We start from the raw sequence: 25,534 nt of genomic DNA on the forward strand, positions 1-25,534 counted from the left end.
TAACCATAGTTTAAGACTGTGATTATACATATGGTAATTAATCTGTCAATATATATATATATATATATATATATATATATATATATATATAATTATACTTTTAATTTAATAAAACCGTGTTTATTTTTCGCAAGGGCTCATACCGAATACTATTAAAACATTTTCAGTCCAAATCTATGTAGATCAAAATAATTACTGTTTCAAAATATCTATATTTGTCATTGTAAACTTCGCGTGGAAAGAGAGAACACTTCGGGATAAACGGGAATAGAAAAGAAAGTTAGTTTAAGAAATGAAGAAAAACTCAATTCCCCATAATGCACTAGATGTCTTACATCATCAAACAGTGACGTTACCCCTCGCAACGGTAATCAAGCGTCTCCTTCATTCGACAAGCGTCAGTACAGGACTAAACTGAATCAAAACCCGTATCTCCGATGAATCCAGACGTAAATTATTTTTTAACAAAGAGTGATAATGCCTAAAATAAGGTAAGCGACTGTTTAAGCTACACAACATTGTTTTATTCCCATTTCGATGATAGTTAGCTTACAAGCTAATGTAGCCAGAGAGATAGAGATTCGACCTACTGCTTTAGTAAACATGCAGATGTTGCTATTAAGATCATGTTGTCTTGTAGCTCGGATACTTTATGGGACATTGCTGCAGCTGAAGTGCGCAGCAGGGAGAGCAGGACTGATGAAGAGGAGGAGGATGAAGAGGACGCGCACTTTCCCACACAGAGAACAGTCTTCTTCATGGGCAGTAAAGCAGGGGTAAGTTATGCGTATCCCTGCAACATATCACTCCAAACACACAGGCCTACCTGAAATCTTTAGAATTTGACAGTGCTTTAAAACGTATGTATGTGCTAATACCAATGTAACATTTTACATCGCATCTCTGTTTTAGGGCAAGACAACAATATTACTGCGGTTTCTTGATCGGTGAGTTGAAGAGACTGTCATACTATACATCTGAAGTTCTTAAGGGTTTTGCGGTCACCTCACTTCATGTTTCTGTTTTACCCTTTAAACCAGAGATGAAACCGCTAAACCTACTCTTGCACTGGAGTACACTTTTGGTAGACGTGCAAGAGGGCATAACACGGTATGAATAATGTCCTCCTCAGTTTGTTATATGAATAAAAAATGAATTTCATTTTTAATTTACATATAAGAGTATATTTTCCTCCTCTCTGCAGCCTAAAGACATCGCTCACTTGTGGGAACTGGGAGGAGGAATGTCCTTATCAGACTTAGTGCAGATTCCCATCACGGCTGACAATGTCAGGTTAGATCCGCAAACACTGTGCACTCACTTAAATTGTCGTATACATGAAGTTTATAAAAAAGAATTAAATAAATATTGTAACTTTATATCTCACTATTCACACTTTTCTTTTCAGAATTGCAGTTGTTTTTTTCTTCTCACAATTCTGGTTACATTTTAAAAAAAATTATGTAATTTTTACAACCTTAAAAAAATATTTAAAAACAAAACAGAATTGTGAAATGTAAACTCAGAATTCTGAGCAGAAAAGCCTAAAATGTTAGATATAAACTTGCAATTGTGTGAGAAAAAAAACTCTGAATTGTGAAATAAAAGTCGCAATTACTTTTTTCTCACAATTCACACTTTTTTTAATTTTATATTTTTATTCTGTGGTGGAAATAAACTTTCATACATGTTGCAAATGCACCAAATACAAATCAGTTGTGCTTGTTTTTACAGCTCTTTGTCTGTAGTTCTTGTTCTGGATCTGTCTAAACCTAATGTTCTTTGGGAGACCATGGATAAGCTGCTTGATTCAGCTCGAAGTCATGTGGAGAAAGTGTGTGCCTCACATCAGAAGACTGGAGAATCCAGATCTGGCAAACAACGAGTCCCACGAGTCCTCCACAAGGACTATCCGGTGTGAGAGAGTAACAGAATTGCTAAAAAAAAATGAAGCTTGAAATTGAATGTGTCAGTCTATTACATGAAACAGTCTCTTTTCAACAGGACAGAGAGCTCATAAGCCCTTTCCCTGTTCCTCTTCTCATAGTTGGAAGCAAGTTTGACATCTTTCAGGTAAAATCTCACTGTTGTCAAAGCATTACTTTTTTTTTTTTCTTTTTTTTTCAGTAGTTACCTCTTGGCTGTCCGAATCAAACATTGAATGATGTAATTCAAGTAATTCAAACTTGCATAATATTATGTTCATCAATAATATTCTATTTACATTCTATAGGACTTTGATTCAGAGAAGAGAAAGGTGATTTGTAAGACTCTACGCTTCATAGCCCACTTCTACGGAGCCTCATTAATCGTAAGACCGACTTCATACTACAGAATTTCAGAATGCGGTTTGAAAATGATCATGGATTATAACCTACAGAAATTTGTAGCTTCAAAAAACAATAACTGAGGAGCATTAAACTGACATCACCCTTCTGTGGCATAACCAAGCTTTATAAAATCACTCATTTAGCATTTCTGTTTCTCTCTAGTCAGTGTTATATTTGTATGCTGTCCGTCTCTCCATAGTTCACCAGCAGCAAGTCTGAAGCTACAATGTCTAAAAGCAGGAGTTTTGTTAATCAGCTGGCATTTGGGACTGAAAGACCGTATGAACCTTTCATTATCTTGTACTTCTGATATGGGGTATTCTTTTTATTACTAAAGTTTATTAGTCACAATAATAAAGTCTTGTTGTTTCATTATTTTCTATTCTATTAGAAAGTCAATCTCTACTGACCCCAGCAAACCTCTGGCAGTACCAGCAGGCTTTGACTCCCTCAGTCAGATTGGTAAGATATACATTGTGCTTTTTTTATTGTTAATAATGTTACAATTTGTTTGTTGCATATTGTAATTATTATTTATATATTCCTATACATTCAGTTTTTATTGCCTTTAAAATGCACAATTATAAACACAATTATAAGCCTAAGTATAATGAACTACATATACAATTTTTATGCACTCCTATATGTAGGTGTTCAAAATATTTTGAATGCATTCATCTTCTAGGGCCGCCTGTAACCTCCGATGTTGATATTGGGACTCTTCATGCCAAAAACCCCATAGACCTTTGGAAAAAGGTTTTTGAGAGGGTTTTCCCACCTGAGGTAGTTTCCTGCTGTGTAAACAATTATAATGGTTAAATAATGTCTGCCTGACCCCTGACCTCTGACCTTTTTGTCTTCAGAACATCAAGGAACGTAAGGAGCTGAAAGATCCTGCCAAAGACCCCCAGTACAGTGAGCCCCTTATAGACTCTATCAGAGCTCAGAAAGACCAGGTAATAGAATTATTGTCACTGTAAAATCACCCTTCAGCAAATGTTTGTCTTCTAGTAACCTCTAGTCATGCGTGTGTATATAACCCTGCAGTAAAACTCGCTCATTACTGTAGCCATTAACTGATCCTCCAGAGTACAGTATGTGACTGAAAGTTACCCTGTACCTCGCTCTCACTGCCCTTCAGTAGCTTCTCCGCTACTCCGATTCAGGCTGTTGCTGCTGAGTGCTTAGTGATTGCAGTGCAGTTATCAGGAAATATGTGGCAAAGGGTCACTATTGCAGTTTAATCGCTCAGATTGCAGTATAGAATGTTCAATTATGCTATTATGTAAGATTTAAAAAATATGTAATCTTATAACTGAATGATTTTTCTACACAGTGAACAACTTTTAACAAGTTTACAGCATGTTTATAGTTTTTAGAAAATGTAGAAATCTGATAGACTGCACTTTAGTTAAACTATCCGGTGCACAAATGCATTTAATGTATTAGAGAAGAAACATTGCATTGTTTTTTTTTCTCAGGAGCTGGAGCAGTACAAGAGAGAACAAGCAAAGTCATGGAAAAGTTTGGCTCTAGATCCATAGACTTCATTCAAAACCCTTTAGAAGACCTACATCTGTATTAATGCATTGTACTGGACTTCATCCACTTTCCATTGTGTACCATAAAGAATGAAATGTCTTCATGTATGAATATTGCTATTATGTATAATGGTAATATGGCTGTCTGTGTGGTTAACCTTTGTAGCTCATATTTCTTTTTTGTAGTTGAATACAATTTGGAGAATGCATTTTGTGAATGAATTATTAAATGCATTATTTTGAATATTGCCCTATCAAAGCATTCCTTGTGAAATATCAAATTATTTCAGCTGGACATATCACACAGCTCAACTCTGAAATTAAACAAAAACTTATATTAATATGCTGTTCCCCCCTTTATTGAGAATATGCAAAATTATGTAAAAAAGAAAAAAAAGTGCCATAACAATTAAATGAATTGAAACAAAAATAAATAAAAAAATACATTAAAAACAACGAAGAAAAAAAAAAAAACACTGATATGATACACAATGTGTAAACCACAGGGGAAATCAATGTACCAAGCACTTTATCTGCTGTCTCTCATACAAACAGGTTGTTTTGTCAGAGGGGCGTCCCACTGGAAAGGCATCTTGTAGTGAGTACAGTGGGATTTAGTGGTGTCCCAATCTTTTAAGTGCCCTGAATTGACTACTTCATTTCACATTATTCCTCTGATGTGCAAAATGAAACCATATTACAATGAATCAAGTCTTGTCATCCTCAAAGACCGAAAGACTAAGCTGAGAATACTGGGCACTTGGTGACATCATACATGTAGAAAACAAAGGAAAGCCTACTGAATGTATTCTGTCAGGTACCAGTCTGCACTATCGTCTAAGTCTACAGTTACACTATTCACTTTCAGAAATATTCTTCCTACAGGGCTCCTAAAGAAAGGCCAGGTAAAGTGGTTCAGGTTTACACCAACAGACAAGCAGCAGAAGGAACAGGTAACAGTAATGAGAAGGTGGCTAGAATGGTATCAGAGTGTCATGAAGACAGACGTCTGTCTATGCAGAAATGTTAGTACACACACGCTTGTAGTCATAAGGCTGATTCAGCTGTGCTGATCGAAGTAGCATAATGGCAAAAATTGATTTAGCCAGGGTGCAGTTTACCAGTCCATTAGTGCATGTCATGCATTTGACTGCAAGTTCCCCCTCTTTATGTTGTAGTAATTGAAAACTACAAAATTACAGTATGCAAAGAATCGCAGTGGATATTTCAGTTTTCAATGATACAAATTCATTACATGAAAAAAAACCTTATTAAGCTAATTCAGAATAGCTTGAATGCACAAAATGTAACATCTAAAACATTTTCCAAAAATTACAGTTATCTAAATAGACAAATTTCAAAATACAATTGCTGAGTTTGCACATAGTTTGCTGTATTCAGTTTGGTAAACTGCAGAACGTGTTGGTAAGCTCAGAGGAGAGCAGACAGGCACTGGAGTTGTTTTTTTAAGTTCACGAGGGATACGTCTGCCAGTTCATTGGGCTTGGATGGCCACTTGCTTCCTGTCACATGCAGCCGTCGGTGTTTTGGTGCGGTTTTGCTTAGTTGAGCTAAGCAGTCAGTCCAGATACACCGTTGTAATCCTAAAGGTTACAAAACGGGATAAAACAACAAACAGACCTCATACAGAATCCTGTAGAAGGGCACAGTACATTATATCTACACATTAAAAGATCCATTCGGGAACAAGTTACAGTATGTAGTTTTATTAATCCAGTTTACTAACAGAAAGTCTTTTATTTGCTAGCGATGGCACTCTCCTCTCCTGTGGGGTGTGAGCGGCTGAAGTTGAGTCCTACACTGGGTCTCTCTGGGCTGGTTCTGATCGTTGTTGGCGGCTGAGGGGCTCCGTTACTGGGCAGAGGCCCCCATGTGCTCTGAGACCCAGGACTGCTTCTGGGTTTGGTGGTGGTTGGACTTGTGAGGCCGAGGCTGGTCAGAGCGTCAAGGGTTCCATCAGGGTCCACCATGACATTTATAACTGCAGGGACAGAGAAACGCATCAGAAAATGTGAATGTGTATGTATTTTGTTTTGCTAAACCTGCATATACTTATTTAAATTAGACCAAAAACATCACAAGTTGACAATGATGTTACAGTCAGAAAATATTTAATTATATTATCAAATAATAAAATATTAAAAAAAAAAAAAAAAATTGTACAGTATATCGAAAATAGAAATGTGCTGCATCAAATGCTTGTGGACAGTTTAGAAGATGATCAAGTCAAGCGAAATTTAGCTGCATTGTGCTGCGGTTTCATTTAGTGCAGATGTGGTGTAAGTCTTACCTTGAAGCTGTTTTTCTACCCTCTTTAGCTCTGTCAGTATAGATGAAATTTCCTGAATGGCATGAAGAATAATTAGCAGAAGTACAGATCAATATCTGTTACTGTAAGACATTCAGCATTTAAAGGGATAGTTCACCCAAAAATGAAAATGACCCTATGATTTACTCACCCTCCCGCCATCCTAAGTGTATATGACTTTCTTCTTTCAGACAAATCCAATTGGATTAAAAAAAAAATATCCTGGCTCTTCCAAGCTTTATAATGGCAGTGAATTGGTCTTATTTTTCAATAGTTTAAAAGAAGTGAAAAGAAAAAGTGCCCCACAGCTCCGGGGGGGTGAATAAGGGCCTCCTGAAGTGAATCCATGCGTTTTTGTAAAAAAAAAAAAAAAAATCCATATTTAAAACTTTATAAACAGTAATCTCTAGCTTCTGCTAACTGGTTCAAACTGGCGTTCCAGCGGATGACGCAGGACGTAGGCATAGCCTAAATCTGATGAGAGTATGCTAGTCTCACAAGAGGATTTTGTATACAATGGAAGCAAAGTTTCCTTTGTTTAGCAAAAGTACTATATTAATCCTGATTGGATTTGTCTGAAAGAAGAAAGTCATACATCTAGGGTGGCTTGAGGGTGAACTTTTCCTTTAGAGAACTTACCTTGTTTGTAGTTTTGGGAAGTGGAACTTCATTATCCACACAGAGTTTCCTCTCAATATCATCCCAGTTCCTGTCTTTGTCTTTGAACAATATCCTATAAAATAGTGAATAAGTATCAATATTACAAATTTGTCTTTTAAATGTTACAAATAGTTAAACACACACACACACAGATTACATTTATCCAAGATATTTGATCTATTAGCAGTTACAGTTTACATCAAAAAGAAAAAAATGTAAAACTGTAATATAATCTGTGAGTTCCTATAGAAAACCATGTAAAGTGCATTTCAAAATTCACTGAAATTGAGGAACCATTAAATAAAATTAAATTCACTGAAATTGATGGTTCCACAACTTTCAAGAACAGTATGTTCTTAAAAAGATTTTAAAGGTCAAAAATAATTTTGATTTCAGTCCTTATATTGATTTTGTATTTTATTTAAAGCATTTGAATTTGTGTATAAAAGTAATGGATATATTAATTAATTGATATAGATATATATATAAATATAAGAATTATTAATGTAATAAGTAAATATTTAGTTCTATATTTTTTTGTTGTATAATTATTCAGTCTGTGACATTTTCAGCAATTATAAAATGACCGTTTATGTCATTTGGTTTAATGCACAACACAGAACACATCTATGACTGACCTGATTTTGCCAGCTGTTTTATCTACAGACTGTCGGATTTTAGAAGACAGTTGTGAAACCGACGTCAGCAATAAACTGTCCAGAACCGCCTGCAAAAGAACAACCATCAGTCAATAACAACCGTGTCACTCAATAATTAACCAAACAAGCAACATCCAGTCAGTAAAACACTGGGACAATTAAACTGAATTACATCATATCAGTTTTCACATCACTACTCACACACCAGGCTACACTGAACAAGACATTCTCATCTGGAGCCACAAACAACACACCCTGAAGTCCGCTGAATCATTCACTTAACATACATTCATAAAGACCTGAAAGATCAGGTACATTTCATGAAGTTAAGTGGTTGTTCATACCGGTCTCACCTCATCCCGGTTCCAGGTACGTCTGCGCAGGGCCGCCTGAGGGTCCACGCTGTCCGGGGCCCGGGGACGAAGCTCCACTGGTCTGCCATTGATCTCTGAGGCTTTGGTATGAACCACAGGGGGAATCTTCCTGAAGTTTAGACTTTCATCAAAAACTCTCTCAACCAGCTGCAGAAAAGGAGAATTAACAACAAAGTTATTGAGAACAATCACCTTGTAAACTAATAAACATCTTGAAATTAAGGCAGTGAGATGTACCTCCTCCTTGGTGTCGATGGCGGAGCCCGGTGTGGTCGCGGCTGTGCTGACCGTGGTGCTGGGCGCCGTGCCGGAGGAACTGACCGAGTCGATCTCACCTGCCACGTCATGGATCTCTCGTGCCAGGATGGCCAGGTCCTTGGCCAGGTCCTGACTGATCCTGCGCACACAGGGAAATAACCTGTAAACATTGAGATGGGTGTCTAGACTAGGGGTGCACAATAACACAAACATCATGCAAACAACATCACAGACTCACATTAGGTAGTCCCTACTCTACGCATGCACATGCTTATATATGCAATCCCATAGCAAAATGTATGGATAATATGCATCACATGCATTATTTATAAAATACTGAATTATTATCAAATCAAAAAATAATCTACTATAGAATTTTGGGGTTGGTTTTGATTTTTTTTTTCTTAAGAAAATTCCTTAATTTAAAAAATAACGTCCTTTTGAATTTTTAAATAGTCCTGAAGAAAATGCATCAATATTTCTTCAAAAATATTAAGCAGCACAACTGTTTTCAACATTGATAATAATAAGAAATATTTCTTGAGCACCAAATCAGTATATTAATGATGCTGAAATCTCAGGTTTAACGTCACAGAAATAAATTACAATTTAAAATATATTTTACACTGTAATAGTAAATATACTGTAAATATATTTATTTTACACTGTAAAATTATTTCACAATTATACTGTTTCTACAGTATTTTGATTGAATAAATGCAGCCTTTGTGAGAATAATAGAATTCTTTCAAAAACAATAAAACAAATCTCACTGAACCTAAACTTATCATTAGTGTATATAATATTAGGACATGGAAAATATATAAAAAATGGCTCATTACATACGAATCACACATTTGTTGTATATAGGTTTTGATTAATGGTTAATTATTACGATGTTGTAAAATTGAGACGGTATTTAGAATAACCACAAGGTGGCAGTATTGCTACACAAATTTAACAACAAATACTGTATATGTGGCATTTATGTTGCTATTGCTAAAGATGCAATGTCACTTTTGTGTGGAAAAATGTGGAAAATTCACAGTATATTATTCTTCATTAATAACTTATATTACACATACAACATAAAAGTATGATTAATGCTTCTCAAATGTACATTTAACATCATTAAGATAAAGACCCCAGTCATAAAAGTAGACAAATAAAAACCATATGAGAGCTGCCATGCTGAGATCTCATGAGTAACTGAATTAAACTTCTATGGTAACCCCACAATTACTGGACAGTCATTTACAGAGTAAAGTATACACAGCTAACCGCAAACAATGCATTTCTAAGGGCACTGGTAACTAAAAACATTAGCTTTTTGCTAGCATAATGTAAAGATAACTATATCATCCGCTTTGTGTGTCAGGTAACTGTGGGGCATTTTAATGATACAGTATAATGTGTCTGTGCATATAGAGTTGATGAGTACCTGGCGATCTCTTCACTGTGAGCTGTCCAATCCCGTATGTACTCCTCCTGTTCTCTCATCCTGTTTTTGAGGAGGAGACCCCCGGGGCTGGTCGTGACCGGAGCGGGACCACCCAGTCTGCTGGTGCGAAGAGTGGTGCCCGGCCGCAGGCGAATGTGTTTGGGAGGGTTCCGGTTAGAGCCAAACTCATCCTCAGAGGTAGAGGCATATTCAGGAGGCAGTCGTCTCCACCGGTTAGTGGCTGAAGAGAAAGACAGGTTTGACTGAAATGCAATAAATATTCAAACCATTGGAACTGACGGGGTGGTTACAGGTATTTATATTTCAAAAAAGGATTTTAATAACTTTTAATGTACGAGTAGTTTTGTCAGTATTACACACAGTCTCCAAACTCCTTGCATCTCTGTTACAAGATGCAAAAACCTTCTTCCCCACTGGCTCAAGGTATTATTGTACAAAAATGTTGCTATTTCATTTTAAAATTTGCATTCGTACTTTATATTACTGTACACACTATAACATTTCCCATAAAGCCTTGTTTCAAATGGGGATGGAGCGATTGTAGTTATCAAAATTATGTATTAAGAGTTTATAACAAACCAAAGAAGTTGAACATTGCAGTTACCTCTATAGAAATCTGACCAACTATCTCTAAAATAAGACACTAGCAAGTGATGAAAAGGACATTTGAGATGGTGGTTTTGATCTAGGATGGCAATGTAAAGGCTGTAGGTTTTAGTCAAAATAAGTGTCCTTCATATATTCCAGGATGTTTGAATCTGAAAAGAATGTTTTCTTCGCACCTGCAAAGCTGTTTCGCTGTCATGTTGTTTTAACTTTGTGCCACCAGAGGGAATGCGTTTAACATCCACTGACCCTCATTTCTTATATTTCTCAGCGCTTGCGTCAGCATACGAGACACAACTTTGCTCTGATTCCGACTGTGGCATTAAAGAAGTCATCATTTCAATATTAACATAATTCATTAATTACTCTGTGATCCCTAGAGCACTGCATCTGCAAATATATCTTTACTCTTTTAAGCTCTTAAATATTAGAAGGCCAATGTGATTTTTAATGGCCAGATATCACTCTTTAAATATTTATTTACAGGGAAAGCAAATAAACTGAGATCCTTTTCATCACTGAGTTTGATTAAAAAAGCATGAATTAAAAAATGAAATCACACATAGACAGTAATAACATTTAAAAGCATGCTGAGTTTGAGTTTCTACACACACACACACACACACACACACACAGCCCAGAGATGTTACAGTACCCATGGGCTCCTCCTCTGAGAGAACACTTTCAGGCTCAAGTTGAGTTTCTGTGTAAAATGGGATCTTTATAAATATCACACAAGCATGCAGAGACAGACAATTACAGACAAACATAACTAATGACAGTGATCCAGTCCTTAAAAAACATCACAAAAATGCACTGCTAAATTTAGCTGAATGCTTAATGTCTCAATATAAACTCCTTTAAAACAACAAACAACTGTGCAGTTTTTATTAACTGCAGAACTTTCATACGACTGTTATTTTGATGACTTGGAATGGAAATGCATTATATTTATTTTCTAAATGGATCTTAATCTTTAGTTTTAATGGTTTATTTGTGCATGTTTTTTAGTGTTTTTGTTGTTGTTGTCGTATTTGGAATTTTGAAACAGAATATCATAACTCAATCTTCCAAACAGCTGATGGTAGCCATCGACTTCCACAATATTTTTTCCATACTATTGAAGTCAATGGCTACCATCAACTTTTCGGTTACCACAATTCTTAAAATATCTTCTTTTAGGAAACTCAAACAGGTTTGACGCAATATGAGGGTGATTAAACAATGGTGGAATTTTCATTTTAGGGTGAACTATCCCTTTAATGTTTTCATCGTTCATCATGTGTAAGAGGGAAAAAAACTAGATATAAACTATCTAGATAGACCTCACAAACAGACTAAGTCAGACAGAGTTGTAGTCTAAAGGTTCTCAACTCTAGCCCTTGAGATCCACTTCCCTGCAGAGTTTAGCTCCAAATTTGATCAAACTCGATTACCTGTAACTTTCTGGCAATCCTTAAGACCTTGGTTAGCTTGTTCAGGTGTGTTTGATTAGGGTTGGAGCTGAACTGTGGAAGTAAGTGGACCTCGAGGGCCAGAGTTGAGAACCCCTGGACTAGTCAGTTAGATTACATAAACACAATACTTCGACCTGTTTCTTTATCTCAAATTAGCATTAAAATAAATCACTCACTTCTGCTCTTGGCATCTGCTAAGTAACATTTCCAATCATGCAGCAGCCGAAAGAGTATACTAATATAACTATTATACTCATCCTCACCTGATGGGGTGCTGTTGACAGGTGCTGTCTTCGGTTTGGGGTCCGCTAGCTTGGAGACACTATTAGCCCTCATCCGTGCAGTTAGCGGTGCTTGCTGATTTGTGCTTCTCAGTCCCAGACGTAGCGCTGTCTCTGCAGACACACGTGTAGCCGTGGTCCTACTGACCGTGGCCTCCGAATCGCTCCGTGCTGAAATCGAGCCGAGTCTGGTGCGGCGAGGTTGTGCGAGCATGTCGATGCGTGACTGCGTCTTCCTCCCCGACGGAGGTTTGGAAGTGGAACTGGTGGTGGACACCTCAGACGCCACTGAGACCCTGTCCGCGTCCGCCAGATCTGTGTCCGACGTGTCTCCAAGCCGAGCCCTGCGCAACAGGGATGCCCTCGTGGGACGGGGCTGCGGAAGACCAGCCAGCTTGGCGCTGGTTTCCAAAGTCTTGCTGGGCTTTGAGGACCTTGCAGATTTGCTGGTGTCAAGCTTGGACTGCAAAAGGTCATCGGTGGAGGTGAAGTGACCTTTAGTGTGTGAGCGACTGGAATACATCTCCTGGTCCGAGGACAGGATGTCTGAGATGGGTAACGAGGATGTCTGATCGTCGTCAGTGAGATCTTGGGATGGTTGGCGGCCACGGGAAGCTGTCTGTACTGAACGACGAGTATCCGAGCGGCTTTCTGTGGTCTTGGTCTTTGTCTTCCTCTCAAGACGCTCCCTTGCACTGGTTGTGGTTTTCGATGCAGTGCTCACATTGCTCTTCTCTCTATAAAGGCTGGTGAGGGATCGACGCTTCTGAACCGCCTTGCGATCCCCCTCAGCTGCCGCCTGGCTGACTGTGCTGGCCGTGTCGATATCAGATTCAGGGGATAAAGGGCAGGCTGGGGGTTTTATCGGGTCCATCTTCTTTTCATCACGGAGTTTCGCCTCAAGGAAAGCCATGACAGCTTCAGTGTCCTTGAGAAGAGTCGCCGTGTCCATGCTGCCCACCGAGTCGCTTCGCTCCCTTCCTCCATTCTGCCGGTTGATGCGAGGAATCAGTTCTATTGGGACATTACCACTGGGCTTCTCAATTGTAAAACTCCCCTGCCTCACCAGTGGCTTCCCAGACCTCTCCCCGTCACTTCCTTTACTCTTGTCCTCTGAAAGCCTCCTGCGACTCTCTTCTGATGCTTTCCTCTCTCCACTTCCCGGGGGACGCACAGATGAATGTTTTCCTGTCTTCCCGTCCTGCTGGATGCTCTTGGATTGGCTAGACACAACATCCTTGTTGTTTGGAGTGCCGATGCACTCGCCATCACCTTTATGGTCCTCGTGGCTTTCTTTTTCCTGGGGTTCTGTGTCCTGTTTCTCACCGATCTCCGAGCGCTTTTTTTCCTCTGTGGGACGCTGCGGAAGAGTCCTTCTTTTGCGCTCAGCTTGGCTGGAAGTGGTGGAGCCGGTGCTCTTGATAGAGATGCCAGCTTCAAATGCATCAACATCTGAAGTGAGGAAAGAAAATACATATTATAGAAATCTACAGTATATACAGTACTGTTTCAAAGTTTAGGTCTATTTTGAACAGTTTTTAAGAAATTAAGGTCCCTCTTTATATTAAGTGGCCTTAACTACTACGTACTTACATTCAAATTAATCATTTGGTACAATGCAGTTATTGTGTACCTACATGTTTTTACAGTGTACTTGCATTTGAAAAATATCTGCATGTAATTACATCTGTAATTAATTTCTGTAAATACATTTATAATTGTACTTATTTTTTGATGTGAATACATAGTAGTTAAGGCCACTTAATACTTTTATTCAGCAAGGATGCATTAAATTGAACAAAAGAAAAAACATTTATAATATTACATAAAAACATTCTATGACACTGAAGACTGGAGTAATATCAGCGGAAAACTCTGCTGTACTCGAACATTAAGAATACATAATAAATAATAGAGCAGGATGGTTCACAAAATTGTGATATAATGTCAATGTTGAATTGAAGTAAATAAAATGCAAAGATAGAATCAATTAAATTAGGAATTGTACCATCACAAGTTACTGGGCAATATTATTTAGCAGTACCAATTATGTGTTCATACAATTCAGTCAATTACCTCGCTCTTGATGGACAAAAGCTGGTGGTTCTGCCCCAGAGCCCTCTGGGTCTGTCCGCGTTTGATTAGCAGCTAAACTGGCCCACTGTGAAACCCAGCGAGGGCTGCCGACTGCAACAGAATCCTCCACAAGTCTCTATAAATGAAGCAAACATGTTTCTCTAGTCAGTACTAATCACTTGAATACCCCTGCAATAGTTGCCTGTGGTCCAGTCCTGCACATTGACTTTTTGCTATGATGCGGAGTCTTTTTAGAAATTTAGAATGTCTTTTCCAAACAAACTACACTTATTTGATTATGTTAGCCTTAGCAAGCACCACTTAAACAGCCAAACAACAATAATCAGAAAACTCTGAGTGTGTGTGTGTGTGTGTGTGTGTGTGTGTGTGTGTGTGTGTGTGTGTGTGTGTGTGGATTTTGCCTTAAGGAACTAGACTACTACTTCTCATTCCCAATCTGGGTCAGTGAGCAAATGGCCAGTTTTCAGCCTAACAAGGAAGTGGTCAGTGGGGGAGTGACTGACAAAGCACTGTGTGAGTATTCCCGAAAGTCATTTCTATGTAACATTAAACCACACCATTCAAACTAGAATGTGAAATGCAGTTTCAACTGGTGTAGCTATAGTCCAAAACACATTAGAAACAACCTGTTTTCTGTTGCATGTTTATTTGCTGATGATATCAATAAACATTGTTGCAAGTTATGAAAACCTGTCATTGTTACATTAACAAAAGACAGATGTAAATGACATGAATACATAATGATAAGAACATAAAGGATAAAAAAAATGGTAGTTTATCATGCAGAATAGCACACGCAAGACAATTAATCTAAAAGACACTCAAAATGACGACATGATGCAGACATGTATTATAAAAGCACTTAAGTCTTCACCTTAGACAAAGTGGAGCTGAGCTTCTTGCCATCCTTTGCTTTTCCACCTGCTTCTCGTTGCTCAGGGCAAACAGGATCCTGAGAGTCCTCCACCCCAAACACCTACACATGACAAACACAACAACACATGCAGGAGAATCAAGAGCTGCTGCTCTTATCGGCGAGCTCTGACACAATGGCAGCACCTATGTGCCAAAAAGAGTTCAAATAAACACAGCTGCAGACTCCATTGCAACAGAGCCAGAAAACATCTCAGGAAGGAACAAACAGAGTATTAAGTATTAATGTCAGTTCAATAAAGACACCTGCACAGTGTTGTTAAAAAGTAAACTTACGTGTGCTTTATTGACAGTTAGTCTATATAAAACTAATATTTCTGTCTATTCACCCGACTATTTACTGATCCATCCAGCAGGTATATTTTTAATTATTTTGAGATTAATTTAACCTGCTTTTAATTTGGTTGTTCATTTCTTATTTATGTTTCTTAAAAACTTACACTACCTGTTCAAAAGTTTGGATTCTGTAAGATTTTATTCAGCAAGTACCCATTAAATTCATCAAAAGTGTCAGTAAAGGGATTTAAAATGAAAAAGAATCAAAGAATCCTGAACAAATCACGTTTTCCATAAAAAATATTAAGCAGCACAACATTGTAAAAATTTAGAAATGTTGGTAACACTTTATTTTACGGTTACATCTATTAGTTGCTTATTAGCATGTTTATTACTAGAATATTAGCCATGTATTATTGCTAATTAAGCACATATTAATGCCTTATTTTACATGACCTTTTTCTACATCCCTAATCCTACCCAATACCTAAACTTAAACTACCTTACTCACTATTAATTAACAGAAAATTAAAAATGTATTGAGAAAAAAGTCATAGTTATTAGTAATAAGCAACTAATAAATGTAACCGTAAAATAAAGTGTTACCGAAATGTTTCTTGAACAGCAAATTATCATTTTAGATTGATTTCTAAAGAACCATGCGACACTGAATCCTGGAGTAATGACTGCTTGAGTAAATTCAGCTTTAATCACAGGAATAAATTACATTTTTAATTACATTTATTCAAATAGCAAACAATTATCTTTAATTGTCATAATACTTCAAAATATTACTGTTTACTGTATTTTTGAACAAATAAATGCAGTCTTAGTGAGCATAAACATCTTTGAAAAAAAAACATTTAAAAAAATCTTACCAAACCTAAACTTTTGAACAGTAGTGTGAATATCGAGATATATACTTAAAATCACCAGATGGCTGAAAAATGTTAAGCAATTTTTATTCACCCATCATGTATTTTAGAAACAAATGCATGAACATTCATAAACACCCCATAAGTAATAGCACACAGACGTGCATTAAACGGCAAAGCTTTAGAACTCCCTGAAGATGAAAAGAATAAAGGAGGAGCTGATTGGTTGGCCACATGAGAGCCGTTATAAAGCCATTAGACAGAGAGCTTCACAGCAAGATGCACTCAAACTGCTTGATGTTCAGAGACACATTTCCAGGACAAATACAACTCAAGAGAGCATGTTGAGGATCAATACAGTTCTTGTAAGCCTGCACTGACATTCCTTAGACATTCTGACATCTAATTTATAACCCAGAGTATTAAACGTATGCATTTAATTAAGCCAGACTCGATTCAAACATTGTTTGCACACAATTTCAGCCTTAGTGTGATATTTTTTTCTTTTTCTTTTTCTTCTACTGCTAACAAAGGGAAGTGACTCCCACGTTAATCTGAGTCTTGTGTGAATGATGAGGTTTGATGACAGTGAAACACCATCCTCCACAAACCAAGCCAGCTGGGTAAGAATTAACATGTCTCTATACATATCTGTCAAACAATATTTAAACACAACTGCAAAACAGCCCATTAAACTGATAGTTCACCCAAAATTTTACTTCTGTCATCATTTACTAACCCTCAAGTTGTTCCAAACCTGTATGAATTTCTTTCTTCTGCTGAACACAAAAGAAGATACTTTGAAGAATGCTGGTAACCAAACAGTTGTCGGCCCGCATTGACTTCCACAGTATGGAAAAACAATACAATGTAATCAATGGCGACTCATATGGAGAGAATTTTCATTTTTGGGTGAACTATCCCTTTGAGACACAAATCATTCCCATCTCCTGCCTAATAATATCACCAGAACATTCATTCATAAATAAAGCATCTGATTTAATTCAGTATTGCTAATAATACTGTAAGTCTGTGGTCTGTGGTGACAGATCATAGTTTGGCTTTACCCATTATACAACACCATAATGACAATATTTCACATTCATTATGATAATCAACCAGGGCTATGGGTAGTTTTCATACCTTATCGATCATTCGGCGTGCCTCCTCTTCCTCAGCGTTGCTTTTTTCCAGTTCAATGGTGTATGTTCCCTTGTCGCTCTGGTCGTCGTCTTGTTTCTGAGCCTCATCTGTGGGACTGGGTTGACCGGTAGCGGCAGAGCTCTGCGCCCCTTTTGGCTCCTCCGATCTCTGCTTGAGCAGGAGTCGAGCAGCGGTTGGGGCGACCGCAACTAGGGTCGATGACATGCCCTTGCTGCCGTCCGCTGACGTGGAGACGACCTTAGGACGCGAGGGTGGTGCAGGGCAAAGTCCCTCCCCTGCCACGCCCCCGAGCAGTGGTGCGGTCTGTGAAAATGAGTAGGAGCGCCGTTTGCGAGGGTTATCCTCATCATAGAACTCGATCATGAAGGATGTGCGGCTCACAGAAGACGACCCCTCTGTTTTGACCCGGCCCACTCCTGCGGCTCTCAGGCGCTCCTCCAGTGCTGCATGGCGTTTGCTGCCAAATCGTAATCCAAAGCCATTTTCGGAATCGCTTTGCGTGCCATCCTCGTGTTTACTGCCTGTAACGGAAGATTGTTGTGATGGGTCATGGCAAAATTGAATACAGAACAGGCCAGTGCTTTCAACCAAGCTTGCAACTTCAGATGCAAACCTAACCAGGGCTAACACAAATCCCCCATACGATTCACCCTGAGGCATTACAGTGGACTACAAAACCGGTTAAGTCTCTAGACGCTAACTAGCACAGGAAAGAAAAGGCAAGGAAATAAGCCGTGGAGGAGGGGGTCGTCTATTCTTCAGCTTGGTCGGCTGAGGAAGTAGCATGCAGTCAGAAGTGACAGCCTCTGCTCTGTGAGACTGGGAGAAGCAACTACATCACTCCAACAGTGGTCTTTCACACACAAACTGTAAAACAAAGCAGCTCTTCTGCATCGCACAGCATGTTCTTTGAATGAGGAGAGCTGGCCCCACCAGACCTCTATGAGTCAGACTGCATTTAGTCTAACTAGTCCGATAAGTAAACAGGCATATTAACTTATACAAATACAGGAGTCAACTTTTAGTATTGTTTCACTGCCTCTAGTTCAAGCTCCGTAAAAAGGTTTGGAGTCAGTAGGATTTTTTTTTCTTTTTAGTAAATTCACACTTTTATCCAGCATGGACACATTAACTAGGTGAAAGTAAATAATTTTATAATGTTACAAAAATAATTATAATGATAAGTAATGATGCTGAAAATTCAGTTTCGCATCAAAGGGATAAATTACATTTTATATTGCAATAGACGTAGACAAAACCTAAAGAGACTAAAGATTTAAACATTAAACCTAAAGATTTTCATATTCTCATAGTTTTAATCAATAATGGATGGTCTGGTTTAATTAACCTCCCAATCCTGTCTTCAGAGTGTGTATTTAATTAGGCAGGAAGGGTCATCTGATCAATAAACAGCATAACAATAGGTTTCTGTAAGTGACGTTTAAGGACAGGTAAATCTAAAATCAATTACACCACAATAATGTACTAGAATGCAGGGATTCGTTCTGCAAATGGCCTCAATCTAAATTGAATTTAACTTTGATCAAATGTAAAACGCTGAGAATGGTGTAATGGAAATTTTTACTTTTTTTTTTAAATGAATGTTAAAACTGAATGAAAACAATTTCAACAACACCATTAAAAATAATTCAACTGAAATAAAAATAAATAAATAAATATATAAATGAAAAACTATAATAACTCTGCTGAGAGATCATATTTATGTCTGTTTTTCTTTCTAGTTCTCCAAATTCTAATACGCTATTTTCCCACCTCAAACCATCAAACTCACCATTTCTCAGATCTCGCCCAACAAAACAAACAGCACTAACATGGTTTCCAAAAGACAACCGCAAACACAAGAACTAAAAAAAAGAACCATGTCTGAGACTGGACAGACCGCATAGTCTACTAGTCTTCACAAAATAATCAATCCTGCTTAGAGCTCATACGTGGATTTGCTGTCAGCGCCCCTTGCCTGCAAACCACACGCTCCTCATAAATGAACACACATTTCATTACAGAATCACACGATGGTGAGCAGAGTGGGCTTTCCTCTTCCAAAATAGTCCTACGAGAGGAAAGCATCCCAGGTGATCCATAGAAGGAGATCATTTTGTTTATGGAATCAGATCTTGTGCAAACGTAGATCTCAAAGCCTGGCTAAACCACCGAGCAGACTAATCAATAAAACAGATCAATGGAATCGAAGCAGTTCTGCTACAGTTAGAGAAATGGCACCTTAAGGAAAGCTAAGGAAAAAATTAAGCGTTAACAGCATTCTTTGCTAAGCTCTGTCAGTGGGTGCAAGGAAAAAGGGTTTTAAAAGTGCTTGGTGGCAGCTAATCCTCTGGAATGGAAATTCAGCTGATGCTGTACAACCCATTTATACTGGCTGGTTTCAGACTTCAGTACAATCTGATGTCATCGCTATTGAATCCCTTTAACAGCTGTGAGAAATTCAGAGAAATCTTTTTTTTTTTCATTTCTTGCTCCTTAATTTGGACATTGACAGTCCTCGGTCATTATGAACTACCGCTTTGTTTCTTAAAAAAAAATAAAAATAACATAATTTTGTGTTCCATGGAAAAATATGGGTTTGAAATGACACAAGGCTGAAAAATTTATTTTTTTCATCTTTTAAGTGCACTGCTCCATTAAACCAGGAACAAACGATCTGTTTTGCACTTACACTTCAGCTCTAGATGAATTTACTATAAAATTTGCTAATTTGCTACGGTAGCACTACATTTATGGCTGCATTCTCCCTTGGGTTTATTGCTTCGCTTTGTATTATTCGTCTTTAATATGTTGATTTCATAAAAGCACCTGCTTAATGAATAAATGTATGTGTAATGGCCTACCTTTAAGTCTCTTGAGGTGAACAGGCACATCACTCTTGATGCTCTTACTGTCCTCTTCTGTGGACTCACGCCTCACAAGAGGAGGGTCATTCTGGGCAAGCCAGTCAGCCACCTTGCTCTCAGAGGCCATGATGGCTGCCTGCAGGGTGCTGAGGTCTTTACCGCCAATGTGAGGTGACTTTTTAGGTCGTGGACGTGACACATGATCTTTAATGGTGACCTTGCCTGGGGAAGTATCATCAAACTCAATGGTAAATGAGGTGTTGGTCTGTGCGCCAGCACTATCTGTGGCTGATTTTGTAGCCCCAGTGCCCTCATTGTCCTTTGTTGGGATCTCATGGATGCTGTTCAGTGCCATTTGTCCCTCCTTGCTGGGAATCTCAAAGTATCTGGGCTCAGCGCCTATAGGACCCAGACCATTTTCCTTTGATTTATCACCTCGCTTGGTCTCTTTGTTCTCTGTGGGGCCACAAAAAAAAGAAGAAGAATCAAGGCACAAAATCAGATCAGCTTCCTATAAATCAAGACTGTGAACTTTAATCATTGTCAAGACAAAGCCAATCTTTAATATCTGTCACATGACAAGAATTAATGGGATGGCAAACGGCATCTTAACAAATTAATGGTCTGAGGACAGATGCAAACTGTCTGACTAATGCCACCCTGAATTACCAGCTTTCATTCCATTATTCTGAATAAGAAGAAATGACATGACTGAAATGACTGTATACTAGAAATGTCTAGTAGATAGATCAGAGGCTCTCAACCTTGGGGGAGACAGAGATAGAAATGTCTATGAATTGTATCTTGTTTCATTAAAAAAAATATTGTTTGAGTTGTAGTTTAGACATATTAGATATAGACGGTTTCATCGGGCGCACGCGCTGGACCTAAGTTAACTTCCGGTCTGTGTTGTGTATATCGGTCTGGCTGCAGTGCTGCAGTGCCTTCTACAAACGCAGTTAAAGTCAAGGTGATGAGTACACTGAAGTTGGGCTCAGGTGGTTGTGCTGCGGGATGTGTTTCCCATACATTTATTTACTTTTGGAGACTCGCCACAATTTTAAAACTGATCGATTTTCAAAAAGGCTTCGTTGAATAAACATGAGTAACGTTATGTACTGCACGTTTAATAATAATAATTCCTTACATTTATATGTTTAAATATCAAAACGAGGCACAGGTGTTTTTACATCGCTGTATTTCTGAAGGAAGACTTGCATGTTATATGCCTGATAAAGCAGCGTGTGAGCGTACCAGCTCTGCTTTGTTTACAGCTGTTACTGGGGAAACCTCTATTTCTCGCGCTTTATGTCTATGCTTTAAAACATCTCCTGCTGGCAAAGAATGAATTTGCATTTTCATAAAGTCCTCCTGATCCACGCAGCAAACATATTTTGTTTATCAAAAAATATCTACTCTATAGGGACTTGGCTGTTGTTATTGATTCTATTTGGAAGTCTACCGGAAGTTAAGTTAGGTCCACAAAAGCGCGCATGCGAAGTAACGTTTGTTTATGTTGTTGCCGTTGAAACCGTCTATAGCCTTTGATTAAAATATCAACATGCAAAAATATTAAAATATTAGATGCATACTACTGCTCAAAAGTCAGATTTGTTCAATCTAATGCATTCTTGCAGAATAAAAGCATTTATTTAGAAAAATGTTAGAATGGTAGTGTAGGCTATAAAAGTAAACACACAGCAATTCCTTTTAACTGAAAACCCTTAAACTGCAGTTAATGTCTGCTTGCACTTATTTGTTCAGCTCAGGATTTAGTGCTTTTGTCTACATTAAGAACAAACAAATATCTCATAAACAGACAATAACGTTAATGCATACACAAAAAAAACCCAAAAAAAAACAAAAACAAAGAATTCATAATGAAATGTACTAAACAGTATTTTAATCCCGTAATGAGGGTATAGAGGGTGTTCCAAGAATTTTGAAACCTAAAAAATGAGTCACGGAGCAAAAAGTTTGAGAACCACTCCACTTACACTAATTAACTATATTTATAGCACAACATTTCATTCATTTCACTGAGGTGTGATTTCAAACCTTAATTTAAATAAATATTAGTAATTTAGTACATTCTCTATTGTTAGCAACCGGTGCAAGTGCCATTTACAGGCACAGCAACATTTTCTAAATATGATGTCATCGTGACATCATCAGTAATACATCTGAATCAGACTAAGTTCTACTGAAATTTCCACAATTAATTAGTAAATTTAATGCACCAAAAGTCATGTCTAGTTAATCCCCTGCACAACACAACCTATCAGAGCACAGCTGAAACTTCCTATTTTTAAAAATACTTTTGCACTTCCTCTTCTTAGCAGTTATATAAAGAGATACTTATAAGACCTTAAAAATCTTACAAGATTATTAACCGTCAGCAACAAAATACAACAGAAAAGCACTTACTACTATTCTTTGGATAAAAGCGTCTGCTAAATGCATAAATGTAAATGTAGAATTCCACTTAACTCCTGTTGTTGTTGTGCTTAGCAGAACTTTTGACAACACATCTCAAGTAAGTTCATGTAAGGCACAGTATGTAAATCTGCACCTCTACTAAAAAGTTAACATAAGACTGTTTAATAAAGTACAAGAACCTAAATTCTGAAAATACTTACAAATCTAGCATGTGTTGCTGCCTCTGTGATGAGCGGCGCTGGTGTCACAGAAGAGAAAGCAAACACGCCTCTGTGACTCTGACAATGGAGATGGAGGGGGCTGGGCCTGTCTACAAATCAACCTACTCTATTCACTTCTTAAGGGAGACGACTCCCTTTACATTCTCTTCTTCGTTCTTTCCTATGCTGGCTTGTGAGTCCCTGTCATTGAAAATCCAGCCTTGACTGGCGCCTAAAATAGCCCTGGGAGGTGTTGGCACTTTGATGTGTTGGACTTTGTATGACTGATTTTCTCTCACTCTGTGGCAGCGCTGAGGTTTATCAAGCCTGAAACAAATAATGCTGATTCATTTTGAGCTTCTGCCAACTCTGCCATCTTTTGAACCAGAGTCTGTACTCTGTACTTTTAATAACACTATAAAGTTTTGTTAGACAATGCCACTAAGTGTGCCAGCACTATCCCTCAGAGATATATTTACCCAACATTCCCTCAGAAAGAAACAAGGCAGCATATTTTGCATCTGTGAACAGAGACAGTGCTGTTTTGAGTAAATTAAATCAAGAGGGCTCAAGGGCATGAGTAAGATCTCTGGGATTTGATGCTCTATTCTGGAGTCAATGGTAAAAGCCACGATTTTTGTCTAACAGCTGTTGTTATGTACATATACATGTTTATAATCCAGAAATGTAGAATTGATTCAGTACATTTACATGTGCAGTTATAATCATACTACAGTGGGTTACAGTGTGTAAACTCCAGTATACATGACTCAATAATAGAATATTTAAAAGATAAAACACACTTCACACATTACGAGGTGAATTACATGATCTTTTTCTGATAGTCTGACTTCACAAAAAGCAAACTGGTATTTATCATAAAATAAAAAATGGCATATTAGGCACACAATATGTTTTCCTTGCTGTATCAAAAGACTATTTTGAGTACACTTATCTGGTTTAGTGTCTGTAGCAAATGTGTGACGTCCTGCTGTGGCAAAGCCTCGTTAATCTACAATCCCATTACTCCTATACGGAGCAAGTTAATGAGATTCCAGACTGCTAGATCAAAGTACACTGAACATGTCAGCTTCAATCAGAAGCACATTTCAAACCATTTTTCTTTTCTGAATTAAACAGCAAACAATTCAAATTTTTCATTCTCTTCACAACTGTCCTCTATTTGGTTCAGATCTGCTCAAAAAGAATCTCCATGTGACTGTATAATCAAGCAGTTTGTGTAAAAAAAAAAAAAAAAAACTTTTGTGTACACATAATGCTAAAAAGGATTTTGGGATATCTTACCTGTCCCGCTGTTCTCCTGCTTCTTTCTAGATGTTTTATTCTCTTGTTTAAAGGAATTCTCATCATCTGCATCCCCATCACCCCACCAAGAGGGCTGTCCATACAGTGGGGTTCCCCTGTGCAAGGAAGCTATATCACCTGTTTTAGAAAAAAATGAAGAAATTTTGCTATTGAGAACATGAGAGTTTATGTACATGAGGTATAAACACTATACAGTATGTAGCTATTTATGTATTTTACTGTCCTATCCTCTGATATTATGTGATGTTTCCTCCCCGAATTTAAAGGAACAACATACAGTTTTTATTTTGGGGTGAACTATACCTTTAACAGGTTATCAGATTTATCTGTGTACATGATGCAATTGCCAAAGGGCTAATTTCACAGCGTAGAAACTAACAGGTCTCACTGTATGCATGATAAGCCTGTTTCTTTCTGAAATACTTGCCATTTGTACAGTCCTAATTTAAGTAAATTGTGGGGTAATGCTTTCGATGTTCATAATACTGATTCAGGTTGGTTTGATTCTCTACAGAAATCAGTAGTTTGTGGTGGGGGGATATGAACAAGCATGACAATTAGCAGGATGAAATAACCAGGTGGCAGTGAGATAAGAGTGAATGTTAAATGTTACCCACCCTTGACACACTGATGGCTGGAAAACAGAGGCATGGGCGTAGGGCTGTTCCCTTCCCTATTATTAAATACCCAGCACTTCACTACCAGGCTGAACCATAGTTCTAATCATGTAGCGTAACACAAAAAACATGTGTTAAGATGCGTTAAAGTCTCAAATAAAGCAATAAGCCTTATGAATCTGTGGTTTACAGTGATTTTAGAACAGGTAATAAGGGGCGTGGTGGACATGGCATTACATATTAAAACATATACCTGGCAAGATTTGATAAAAAAAAAAATCTAAAAACACACAGCAACAAAAATTTAATAATTTATTGATAACAAACACTAATTATTTCACCAAGCAATAGAGATCTTCAAGTTTTAGCAGACAGAGTGGTCCCTCCTGATGTAAGAAGGTCACGTGTGTTTATAGAGTATTTTAAAACAGCATGAACGCAACTAAGCCAATCATAATTAAGGACCAAAACAATCCATTTTATAATACATCTTTACATACTCTTTAAGAAAAATGAGTGTTGCCTAACTAAGATGTCACCACCATAATTGTGGGAGGTTACTAGGGTGTTGCAGTGTGGTTGCTAAGGTGTTTTCAGTGTTTTTTTAGGATGTTGCTAGGAACGTAAATCAAAAGTGCACATCCCACTTATATTCTCTCATATTCTAAACCTAGATATGACTCTGTCAATGTAAGTCTATGTGATAATAATGAACAGAACAGCTCTCTGATTTGAGATATCGATCATGCATAAATAGTGTGACCTTTAAATGTGAAATCAATG

At 37.8% G+C, this 25,534-nt stretch overlaps 2 protein-coding genes across 5 annotated transcripts in view; one reads left to right on the plus strand and one right to left on the minus strand.

Annotated features, from left to right (window-relative positions):
* The first annotated feature begins 392 nt into the window (after window positions 1–392).
* On the plus strand, window positions 393–4,212 carry dync2li1 (dynein, cytoplasmic 2, light intermediate chain 1). The gene is made up of 13 exons (XM_059517745.1): window positions 393–491; window positions 641–776; window positions 913–947; window positions 1,041–1,110; window positions 1,205–1,293; window positions 1,735–1,915; window positions 2,005–2,073; window positions 2,234–2,311; window positions 2,530–2,609; window positions 2,722–2,792; window positions 3,016–3,113; window positions 3,194–3,286; window positions 3,812–4,212. Exons 1-13 carry the CDS (start codon window positions 478–480, stop codon window positions 3,872–3,874), a joined length of 1,077 nt encoding a protein of 358 aa, XP_059373728.1. The 5' UTR covers window positions 393–477; the 3' UTR covers window positions 3,875–4,212.
* Window positions 4,213–4,214: 2 nt separating this feature from the next.
* Window positions 4,215–25,534, minus strand: part of LOC132110792 (centrosomal protein of 170 kDa-like) — a 42,401-nt gene continuing 21,081 nt past the window's right edge. Inside the window, exons 7-20 of one of the 4 annotated variants that reach the window (XM_059517741.1) lie at window positions 24,114–24,251; window positions 20,167–20,625; window positions 17,684–17,823; window positions 17,282–17,605; window positions 14,929–15,030; window positions 14,034–14,169; window positions 11,940–13,409; window positions 10,875–10,922; window positions 9,593–9,833; window positions 7,873–8,311; window positions 7,499–7,587; window positions 6,840–6,933; window positions 6,183–6,234; window positions 4,215–5,873 (exon numbers count right to left, since the gene is read on the minus strand). In XM_059517741.1, the coding sequence (XP_059373724.1) occupies window positions 5,629–5,873; window positions 6,183–6,234; window positions 6,840–6,933; window positions 7,499–7,587; window positions 7,873–8,311; window positions 9,593–9,833; window positions 10,875–10,922; window positions 11,940–13,409; window positions 14,034–14,169; window positions 14,929–15,030; window positions 17,282–17,605; window positions 17,684–17,823; window positions 20,167–20,625; window positions 24,114–24,251 (3,977 nt within the window). In that variant the 3' untranslated portion in view covers window positions 4,215–5,628. Of the gene's footprint in view, window positions 5,874–6,182; window positions 6,235–6,839; window positions 6,934–7,498; window positions 7,588–7,863; window positions 8,312–9,592; window positions 9,834–10,874; window positions 10,923–11,939; window positions 13,410–14,033; window positions 14,170–14,928; window positions 15,031–17,281; window positions 17,824–20,166; window positions 20,626–22,808; window positions 22,910–24,113; window positions 24,252–25,534 lie in introns of those variants that run through there. The other 3 variants (XM_059517743.1, XM_059517740.1, XM_059517744.1) reach the window with 3 other exon arrangements.

This window comes from Carassius carassius, chromosome 30 (assembly GCF_963082965.1).
Source record: "Carassius carassius chromosome 30, fCarCar2.1, whole genome shotgun sequence".
Lineage (NCBI taxonomy): Eukaryota > Metazoa > Chordata > Actinopteri > Cypriniformes > Cyprinidae > Carassius > Carassius carassius.

Bases quoted from the DNA above. Each gene is read 5' to 3' on its own strand.
- dync2li1 (XM_059517745.1), top strand. The intron at 1,294-1,734 runs GTTAGATCCGCA...TTGTTTTTACAG, and splicing joins ATCACGGCTGACAATGTCAG to CTCTTTGTCTGTAGTTCTTG. The intron at 2,074-2,233 runs GTAAAATCTCAC...TACATTCTATAG, and splicing joins GCAAGTTTGACATCTTTCAG to GACTTTGATTCAGAGAAGAG.